The sequence below is a fragment of the Lepus europaeus genome, chromosome 10, assembly GCF_033115175.1.
Source record: "Lepus europaeus isolate LE1 chromosome 10, mLepTim1.pri, whole genome shotgun sequence".
Lineage (NCBI taxonomy): Eukaryota > Metazoa > Chordata > Mammalia > Lagomorpha > Leporidae > Lepus > Lepus europaeus.
In genome coordinates, this window is record NC_084836.1 from 112254348 (window position 1) to 112264730 (window position 10383).

At 60.7% G+C, this 10383-nt stretch overlaps 1 protein-coding gene across 1 annotated transcript; it reads left to right on the top strand.

The window, feature by feature from the left end:
- Positions 1–2677: 2677 nt before the first annotated feature.
- MMP9 (matrix metallopeptidase 9) lies at positions 2678–9442 on the top strand. Its single transcript, XM_062202383.1, has 13 exons — positions 2678–2815; positions 3281–3513; positions 3784–3932; positions 4157–4285; positions 4376–4549; positions 4759–4932; positions 5251–5427; positions 5512–5667; positions 6591–6870; positions 6987–7126; positions 7275–7425; positions 7506–7609; positions 9229–9442. Exons 1-13 carry the CDS (start codon positions 2678–2680, stop codon positions 9345–9347), a joined length of 2124 nt encoding a protein of 707 aa, XP_062058367.1. The 3' UTR covers positions 9348–9442.
- The last annotated feature ends 941 nt before the right edge of the window (positions 9443–10383 follow it).

Sequence of the window (10383 nt, forward strand, 5' to 3'; positions counted from 1 at the left end):
TTGTCTCGGTCACCACCATATTCCCAGTTCTCAGCACAATCCCAGATCCCAGCAATGCCCAGGAGTGCCCAGCGAGTGTCTGTCGAGTAAACGGTCTTGGAAGGTTTGAGCGCCGTCATCCACGGTCTGAGTATATGATGAACGATTGGATTCGGACCCTTTACAAGAACGCGCCTGGCATTCTCAGCTGGGGTGATCCTGCATCTCCACCCCACCCCCCACCAGGGGACGACTGGCAATGTGTGGCATTCCTGTTGTCACAATGCACAGGGGAAGAGCTACTGGCGTCTCCTGGGTAGAGTGGCTGCAATGCTACTGTATCCTAGGATGCACAGGACAGCCCCAATGTCAACAGCACCACGTGTGAAATACATGTGACATGCATGTGGCTCATGGATTCTGCCATCTGATAATGACCCCCGGACTGGAGGATCTCTCACTTTGGGTCCGTCTCTTTGTCTCCTTATTGCTAATGACCTGTACCCCCCCCCCACCCCGGTCTGGAGTAGAGTTCCTCTGGGTGCCTGTGCTAGCCTGAGTCCCCAAAGGCCTGAGCCTCCTCTCCTCTCTTCTCTGGGTCGCTGGGCCTCAGAGAAGGGTCCAGGTGTTAAATCCCCTGCAACCCATTCGCCTACACCCTGGTCCTCTCAGTTCCCTGTAAACAGTAATACAAATCCAAGGCTTCAGAACTAGGCAGCCCGAGTTCTGTGTGCTAACCTGCTGTGTGACCTCTGGCAAGTTCCTTAGCTGCTCTGAGCCTGTTCTTCCTCTGAGAAACCAACCTCATAGACAGTAAGGATGACACGAGAGGCTCACGGAGAGCTTATCACAGTGTTCGACCAATCAGTAAGTCTCAAAACACTGCCTTCTGACGGCTCAGAGGGGAGTGACTTTGCTCCAGAGCTGGAGCTGGCAGAGCTGGGACTGCAATCCAGGACTGTGTGACCCAGAGCAGGTGCTCACTAATTAGTGGAGTTCAGAGCTTCTGCTTTCCTATCCAGGACGTCAGCTGTCTCCATCGCCATGGAGTCATTTATCAGAAAAGCACAGCTCGTGCCAGACACATAGTAGGCTCTTTAAACACAGCGTGTGTTCTTTCCAGACAAGGCAGCCGTGAGCCTGTCCTACGCTGGCTGCCTGGGAGGCAGGGAGAAAGGAAGCTGCTGGTTGTTGGGAGAAGCGGTGAGGACTGGGGTGGAAGCTTTTGTGAGCAGAGCTGGGGAACAGGGAGGGCAGGTGAGGAATCCAGGGCCCAGGAAGGGGAAGGCGTGGACTCCAGGTCACACAGCAGCTCAGAGCCCAAGCCTCCTGGTTTTAGGTTGGATTCATGATCTTGGCCTTGACAGTGAAAAGCAATCACTGGCCGGCGCCGTGGCTCAACAGGCTAATCCTCCGCCTTGCGGCACCGGCACACCGGGTTCTAGTCCCGGCTGGGGAGCTGGATTCTGTCCCGGTTGCCCCTCTTCCTGTCCAGCTCTCTGCTATGGCCCGGGAAGGCAGTGGAGGATGGCCCAAGTGCTTGGGCCCTGCATCTGCATGGGAGACCAGGAGAAGCACCTGGCTCCTGCCTTCGGATCAGCGCGGTGCGCCAGCCGCGGCGGCCATTGGAGGGTGAACCAACGGCAAAAGGAAGACCTTTCTCTCTGTCTCTCCCTCTCTCACTGTCCACTCTGCCTGTCAGGAAAAAAAAAAGAAAGAAAGAAAAGCAATCAGTGATGTTTTAACAACAGCACACACCACACTAATTCTGCCAGCTACCTTCTACCTACTAGTTCACACATACTTGCAACAGCCAGGTGCTGGGCCAAGAGCTTATCATTCCATCCGGGTCTCCCACGCAGGTGGCAGGGACTCAAGTACTTGAGCCGTCACCTGCTGCCTCCCAGGGTGACACCAGCAGGAAGCTGGGTGAGAAGCAGAGCTGGGGCTGGAACCCAGGCCCTCCAGTGCAGGATGCAAGCATCCTAAGCAGTGTTTTAGTCACAGCATCCAACACCTGCGGGGAGGGGGGGGGTTGACAACCCAGTGGTGAGGCCGTGTGCCCGAGGCCCTGAGGGAGCACCCTGAAGCCGTCTGCTGAGCTCTCCCCATCATTGCCCTGAAGACTCAGCCTGTCGGAGACAGGGGGTTACCCCGGTGGAATTCCCCAAATCCTGCCTCCGAGAGCCCACTCCTTCCGCCCAGCTGGAGCCGGGAGGAGGAAGCTGAGTCAGAGGAGGGCTTTCCAGGAGGGGGGGGGGCACAGCCTGCAGGGAGAGGCTCAGGAGGGGGTGTCACAGACAGTCAAGGGTGGGCCTGGGGTGGCGCTCAGGAAGGGGGTCCCAGGGCGTCCAACATCCTTTTGCTGAGCTGACCACTTGGGACCTCCTGTGCTTCCCTCTCCCTCCTGTTCCCACAAACGCTGCAGTTTGCAAAACCCAACCGCTCCCCTGAGGGCCTGTGGTTTCCTGTGGGTCTGGGGTCCTGCCTGACTCGGCAGCCGGGACTGCAGGCTGGGGGGGGAAGAGGAGGTGGTGAAAATCTGTTCTTTGCCTTCTCATGCTGGGGCTGCCCCCCCCCCCCCTTCACCGGCCCTGAGTCAGCACTTGCCTGCAGGAGAGGGGCGGGGTCACCGACTCCCCAGTGCCTCTTTAAAGCCCCCGCCGCGGTGGCTGCGCCAGACGCTGCTCCCCTCACCATGAGCCCCAGACAGCCCCTGGTCCTGGTGCTCCTCGTGCTGGGCTGTTGCTCAGCCGCCCCTCGCCGCCGCCAGCCCACCTTGGTGGTCTTCCCGGGAGAGTTGAGAACCAGGCTCACCGACAAACAGCTGGCAGAGGTAGGCGAACATCCCGGCTTGGAGTTAGAGAAGGCTGGCCAGCCGGCCAGGGAGGTGTTGATGTCCCAGAGAGAGCACGGGACCCTGAGGAGATGGCTCGGGGCATGCTGGGCCGACAGAGACCTCCAGGCATAGGCGGGAGGGTTTGGGGAGCGCTGGGCAGTGATGGTCAGGAATGGGCAGAAGGGGTTTCCTAGTGGGCACTGGTGCAGGGTAGGGGGTATGGAGGGTTCTGGGTGAACAGAGGTAAACCCTAGGGAGTCTGGGGCAGGCATGGCTGGAGGTGTCCAGGGGTGGGAAGGAGCTGAGGCCATCCACAGGGGAGAGACCTCTGGGTGGGTGGAAAGCACTGACATCTTGGGCCTGATGCCTGATTGCCAGTCCCTGAGCACCTGCAGAGGTAGCTGGAGTCTCGGCGCAGGAGGGGTGAGAACGGGCTCTGGCATGCCTCTGTCTCCCGGCCAGGAGTACCTGTTCCGCTATGGTTACACCCGCGTAGCCAACATGCACGGAGACAGCCAGTCCCTGCGGCCGGCGCTGCTGCTTCTGCAGAAGCATCTGTCCCTGCCGGAGACGGGGGAGCTGGACAACGCCACCCTGGAGGCCATGCGGGCCCCGCGCTGCGGCGTCCCGGACGTGGGCAAATTCCAGACCTTCGAGGGCGACCTCAAGTGGCACCACCACAACATCACGTACTGGTGAGCGTCTGGGCTGGCCGGTCCTGCGCTGCCAGCGGTGGACATGCCCTGTCTTAGACGGGCCTTGGGTTTTTGCAGGCTGGAGCCAGTGACTCTATTTCTCCATTGGGGACATTGGCCTTGGCAATGCAGACGGCCCTGTTACCAGATCCGTTGCAGGGCGCAACCTGAGCGCGCCAACCGCAGGGAGCGCTGTGTTCGCGAGGTCCCGCTACTGCCTGGCTCAGACGGCTCACTTCCCACCCTTTGCCTCCTGCGTTTCCCCTGCAGGATCCAAAACTACTCCGAAGACCTGCCGCGCGACATCATCGACGACGCCTTCGCCCGCGCCTTTGCGTTGTGGAGCGCGGTGACGCCACTCACCTTCACCCGCGTGTACAGCCGGGACGCAGACATTGTCATCCAGTTTGGGGTCGCGGGTGAGATCGGGGTCCCGGACCCGGAGCCGGGGGGCGAGGGCCACGGAGAGCGCAGAGGGGGCGGGGGTCTGGCTTTCCCTCGCCCGCCTGGCGCCCCCCTCTGCCCTACGGGGCACCGCGCCAGGGCTCGAGGCTTGGGCTTGGGCGGCTGCGTGCAGGGGGGACTGAGGCTCCGCCTCTGCCCTTGGACGGCGCGCGGCTGACTCGCCTCCTCCCCAATTCAGAGCACGGAGACGGGTATCCTTTCGACGGCAAGGACGGGCTCCTGGCGCACGCCTTTCCTCCTGGCCCGGGCATTCAAGGAGATGCCCACTTCGACGACGAAGAGCTGTGGTCCCTGGGCAAGGGCGTCGGTGAGACCCAGCCCCCTCCCTGTTCCCAGCTCCCCATGTCCCTCTCACCCATCACCGACCGCCCTGACCCCAGGTCCCCTCTTCCCGCAGTGGTTCCCACCTACTTTGGAAATGCCGACGGCGCCCCCTGCCACTTCCCCTTCACCTTCGAGGGCCGCTCCTACACCGCCTGCACCACGGACGGCCGCTCTGACGGCATGGCCTGGTGCAGCACCACGGCCGACTATGACACCGACCGTCGGTTTGGCTTCTGCCCCAGCGAAAGTGAGTTGGCCGTCAGGGCGAGCGGCAGGGGCGCCCAGCACCCTAGGGGGCCCGGAACCCTGGGTTCGGACCTCAGTTTTGCTCCTAATGCTGTGTGGCCTCCCAGTCGGCCTCCTGCTCTGTGGGTCCAGGTTCCTCCCCTGTGAGATGGGGGGGGGGGTGGATGGCAGGTGGTCGCACTTGAGGGTAATCACATGGCCCCTCGCCAGGACTCTACACCCAGGATGGCAACGCTGACGGCAAGCCCTGCGAGTTTCCGTTCATCTTCCAGGGCCGCACCTACTCCGCCTGCACCACGGACGGCCGCTCCGACGGCCACCGCTGGTGCGCCACCACCGCCAGCTACGACAAGGACAAGCTCTACGGCTTCTGCCCGACCCGAGGTAGCCCAGCCCCACCCCTAGGCTCAGCCTCGCCCTCTCGTGTTCCCCGAAACCTGGACTTTTGACGCATAGTTTGTCTCGGCACTTCTTATTGGTCTTCAAAATGGTCGTGGCTCCGCCCACCCTCTCATCTCCGCCCCCTGACTTTCTATCGCCCCCGCCTCCCCGCCCCTGGGCCACCGGGCTGTGCACGCTCCACAGCGCCCCCTAGGCCTTAAAGACAGGCCACCAAGGCGCTCTCAGTGGCTCCTTGGTCCTGCCGAGGGCTCGTTATTGGTCTCCCCCCACCCTGCTCACCTAAGGCCCCGGTCTCTGCAGCTGACGCCACGGTGGTGGGGGGCAACTCGCCGGGGGAGCTGTGTGTCTTCCCCTTCACCTTCCTGGGCAAGGAGTACTCGTCCTGTACCAGCGAGGGTCGCAGGGATGGGCGCCTCTGGTGCGCCACCACTTCCAACTTCGACAGCGACAAGAAGTGGGGCTTCTGCCCTGATAAAGGTGCGCGGGGTCCTGGGGCTGCGGGGCTGGGGGTCGCACCCCGGCTTGGTGGTGCTCACGCCGCGGACCCTCACCTCCCTCCAGGATACAGCCTGTTCCTCGTGGCAGCCCACGAGTTCGGCCACGCCTTGGGCTTGGATCACTCCTCCGTGCCGGAGGCGCTCATGTACCCCATGTACCGCTACCTAGAGGGGCCCCCCCTGCACGAGGACGACGTCAGGGGCATCCAGCATCTTTATGGTGAGGCAGACCGTGGGAGCGGGATGGAGGGAGCAGAGGGGACGGCGTGGTCGGCCGTGGGCTTGGAGAGAGGATCGGGTAGCCGGGAAGTTGGGTGGGTGCCAGGAGTTGGGCCTGACACTTCTATCCGAATAGAGACCCAGGCCCATTGCTGCCCCGTCAGTGCTTGGAGATAATGATAAAGAAACTAGATGGTGGGGAGGGGAGGAGGGAGAGAGAGAGAGAGAGGAATTCCAAAGCCAGTCCTGCCACTGCATAGCTAGGTGACCCGGCCCTCAATTTCCACGTCTGTAAAGAGGGGTGATCAGAGCACCTGCCTCACCTGGCTGTTAGAATGCTGGCTGGCATTCAGTGAGCGCCACGTTCCTATCGTTACTGTCATTTACTGTTGTTAGTGTCAGTTCCTCATTTCAAAATGCTGAGGCGGCAGGTGTTTGACCCAGCGGTTAATGCCTGCATCCCAGCTCCGAGAGCCCGGATTGGATACCTCCTTCCTGGATAGCGGTCGCCATGGCACCCCCAAAGTGGGTCTGCTTGTGGGGGACCTGGATTGAGGTCCCAGCTCCCAGCTTGGGGCTGCAGAGGGCTTTTCAGGGGAGTTGAACCAGGAGATGGGAACTCTCAACTAAACACGTGTGAAAACGAGGATGCTAAAGAACCTCTTCACAGTGTTCCTTTGAGGAGTCCGAGAGCTAACAACGTGAGTTCAGAGCGCTGTGTAAGCCCACCATGTGGCAAGCTTCCCTCCCACTGCCTGTCCTGTGCCCACCCTAGGGTCTGACACAACCCGTGGATTGCATAGACACCCGTGAAAGGCAGGCGGGTGCCAGGCCAGTGTGTGCCAGAGGGGGCGCACTGCGAGGCTCTTGGGGGGCGGAGGGATGTATGCGACCCCTGAGCGTTTCCTCTGGCCTCCGTTCCAGGTCCTAACCCCAACCCCCAGCCTCCAGCCACCACCACACCCGAGCCGCAGCCCACGGCTCCCCCGACGGCCTGCCCCACCTGGCCGGCCACTGTACGCCCCTCGGAGCACCCCACAACCAGCCCTACCGGCGCCCCCTCAGCTGGCCCTACCGGTCCCCCCACGGCCAGCCCCTCTGCGGCCCCCACTGCGTTCTTGGACCCAGCTGAAGACGTCTGCAACGTGAATGTCTTCGACGCCATCGCCGAGATCGGGAACAAGCTACATGTCTTCAAGGATGGGTGAGGGCCGGGCATGTGTGGGCTCCGAGGGGCTCGGAGGCACCTGCTTGCCCCTCCCCCACCAGCGCCACGGGTCCTCCGCTCAGGTCCAACACCGCCCCTTCCCCTTCTCGTAGGCGGTACTGGCGGTTCTCCGAGGGCAGGGGGCGCCGGCCGCAGGGCCCCTTCCTCATCGCCGACACCTGGCCCGCGCTGCCGGCCAAGCTGGACTCCGCCTTTGAGGAGCCGCTCACCAAGAAGCTGTTCTTCTTCTCGGGTTAGTTCCCTAGCCCTTCCTCCCGCCACCGAAGCCTCCTCAGTGGATGGAGGGGCGGCCGAGAGCCCAGCAGGAGTGCAGCGTGGCCGGACCGGGCCACGCTGGGCTCGCCCTCCGGACCGTCCCGTGACCCTTCTCCCCCCCGCAGGGCGCCAAGTGTGGGTGTACACAGGCGCGTCGGTGCTGGGCCCGAGGCGTCTGGACAAGCTGGGCCTGGGTCCGGAGGTGCCGCACGTCACCGGGGCCCTCCCGCGCGCCGGGGGCAAGGTGCTGCTGTTCGGCTCGCAGCGCTTCTGGAGGTGAGGGCCCGGCGGCGCCGGCAGGGGGAGCCCGCGCGCACCTACGGCCGCCCGCAGCCTCAGCACCTGTCTTCCTGCAGGTTCGACGTGAAGACGCAGACGGTGGATTCCCGGAGCGGCGCTCCAGTGGATCAGATGTTCCCCGGGGTGCCTCTGAACACACACGACGTCTTCCAGTACCGAGGTGAGGGCTGCGGACCGGGCCGGGGAGGGGAGGTGGTCCCTTCCCAGGACACCTGCCACGCTCGGTTCTGGGCTGGGAAGAAGGAAAATGCTCTCGAACGTCGGGGCCCCTGCCCTAGCGCAGAGAAGAGCTCTACAGAGGCAGAGCTGTCCCAGGCCCCGCAGCGGGAGAGGGGCACAGCCAGGACCAGGACCCAGGTTTCCTGCCTCTTGGCTCTTGCTCTCCACTACACGGTTGGTGGTTTGCAAGGAGTTACCAGGCGCCTATGATGTGCCAGGCACTGTGCTGCCCCTGGGGATGCAGTGGGAGGGAAGACAGCTCATGGCTGTGTGTCTTCGGGCCAATCACGGCCGCTGCGGGGCCCTCAGTTTCCCAATCTGTCACGCGGGTATGATAACTGGAGTCACGCTTGCTTTCTCTTTCTCACTGTTGACGTGGGATCCTTTGACAAAGTGAAAATCAGTTTTGAATCTGTGGTTTTTCACCACACTTTGTGAACACCTGAGTCTCAGTGGTGATGGTTCCCCGAGAGCAGGCAGGGTTAGGAGTGGAGGGCAGGAGTGCCGGGGGTGACCCCAGACCCATTCCAAGGTCATAGGAACCCCTGCGATCTGACCCCCCCCCCCCGCCCCCGCCAGTGTCTGCTCTCATCTCCTCAATACTCCTGTCACTCACCAGGCTCCACCCTCACCGGCTGTTCTTAAAACAGATCAAGGTCATTCCTAGCAGAGAGCAAAGGCTCTCCCCTGGACTGTTGCTGGGCTGCTGCTGTCTGCCCTTCAGATCTCCGTGCCACGATCACTGTTTAAGAGAGGCCTTCTCTGGCCTCCTTAGCTCTTCACTTATTTGTTTTTATTTGTTCCATGCTGTCTACAATGACAAATGCAGTCTCATGTATTTTCCTGTTTACCCACTATTCATCTATTTTGCCCCCCACCCCAAATGTAAGCACCAAAATAGTGAGATCAGGCCTGCTTTCCCTTTGCCGAATCCCTAGAGCCCCAGATAGTACTTGGAACATAGCAGGTGCTCGGTGAAGATCTGTTGAAGGGATACATGAACAAATGTTGAGGAATTGTTCTGAACATTGGTTGTCGATCCATCCATTCGTTAGTTCCTTCACAAAACATGTATGGAGCACCTGCTGTGTACCGGGCTGTCTTTGGTGCTTTGTGCTTCGAGGTCTGTGCGCTCCAGAGTCTCACAGGCAGAGGGGAGATGGAGGTGTTACGCGAAAACCTTGGGAGGGGGCCACTGTTGTGGTGCAAAGGGTTAAGCCGCAACATTGGAGTCCTGGCTTCCTGCTAATGCGCCTGTGGAGGCCACAGAGGATGGCCCAGGTGTGTGGGCCCCTGCAGCCACGTGGGGGACCAGGATGGAGTTGCTGGCTCCCGGCTTCAGCCTGGTCCAGCTCTGGCTGTTGTGGCCATTTGGGGAACAGTGGATGGAAGTGAACCAGTGGATGGAAGACCTCTCTCTCTGACACTTTGCCTTTTAAAGAAAACACAAGAAAAAAAGAAAGGTCTAGAACGGGCAGGAGGGTTGACTGTAGGTCTTGCTCTTACTGTGTCTGTGTGTGGGAGGGCTGGAATCACCCCTCTTGTCCCTGCTCCCTGCAGAGAAAGCCTACTTCTGCCAGGACCGCTTCTTCTGGCGTGTGAGTACCCGGAACGAGGTGAACCAGGTGGACCAGGTGGGCTACGTGAGCTTTGACATCCTGCACTGCCCTGAGGACTAGGGCGTCCTTCCTGCCTCAGCGGTGCCGAGCAAGTCCCCTCGGGGCCGCCGTGATGGAGAAGGGGCCAGTTTGCCGGATACAAACTGGGCATTTGTTCTGGGGGAGAGGGAGGCGTGGAGGTGGGCTGGGCCCTCTCTCCTTGCCTTTCTTTCCTGTTGGAATGTTTCTAAATAAAGTTGATTCTTTAACGTTTTGGAGCAGAGTTTGCTTAGGCGTGTGTGCACCTCTGTACGTAGGGTGGCTTTCACCGACCGTGTTCCAAGCCCCCCAGAATAACAGCATATCCGTTCCTTCCCGTTGGGAGGGATGGATATGACTGCTTCTGCGTTACAGCCCGGGACGTGGCCGCCCTGTTTGTTCATTCATTAGTAGATGGTTCCTGAGCTCCGCCGCGGAGCTGGGCACTGGGGGTGAAGCAATGAGTTGGACTTTGTTCCTGCTCTCCGGAAATGGCTCAGTGGCTCACACGTTAGAGCACAGAAGGGTGACGGAGCCGCTTGCTTCAAGCCTGGGCTCCAGACTGCCATCCCCGGAGAGTCCCACGCAGTGACAGGATGATCTGAGAGGGTGGCGGGGGGTCATACTTGGAGGGCACCCAGAGTGCGATGTTTCACACTAAAATAAGGTATGTGTGTGTGCACATGTGTGTGTGCGCGTGCGTGTGTGTCTGTGTTGTGGTTGGGGTCAGGGAACATTTCTCAGTCGTGATGACCTCGGAACTGGAACTGGAACTGAATTGGGGAAGAGGAGCCAGTGTTCCTTCTTGTACGAGTGGCTCCGTCTTCTTAGAACGCTCAAGCCTAACCACCCGGGTGCTCTCTAATACTCACACATGCGCACAAAGCAGCATGTAGAATGGTGTTGACTGCAGCATTATTGTACAGTGGGAAACTGAGAGAACCCAGGTGCCAGGAGGAAGGCAGAGGGTAAGAAAAAGATGGATCACTCCCCCTACGCTGTTTCCTGTGCTCTGGGTGTGTTGAAACAGCCCTATGAGACAGACACTATGATTATCTTTTGGTGCTGTTATTACCGT

What these genes read in the sequence shown, in the direction of transcription:
- MMP9 (XM_062202383.1), top strand. Translation starts at nt 2,678, where the DNA reads ATGAGCCCCAGACAGCCCCTGGTCCTGGTGCTCCTCGTGCTGGGCTGT. An exon ending in CACCACAACATCACGTACTG is followed by an intron (nt 3,514 to 3,783) that starts GTGAGCGTCTGG and finishes TTTCCCCTGCAG; the next exon opens with GATCCAAAACTACTCCGAAG. An exon ending in GGCTCGCAGCGCTTCTGGAG is followed by an intron (nt 7,426 to 7,505) that starts GTGAGGGCCCGG and finishes GTCTTCCTGCAG; the next exon opens with GTTCGACGTGAAGACGCAGA.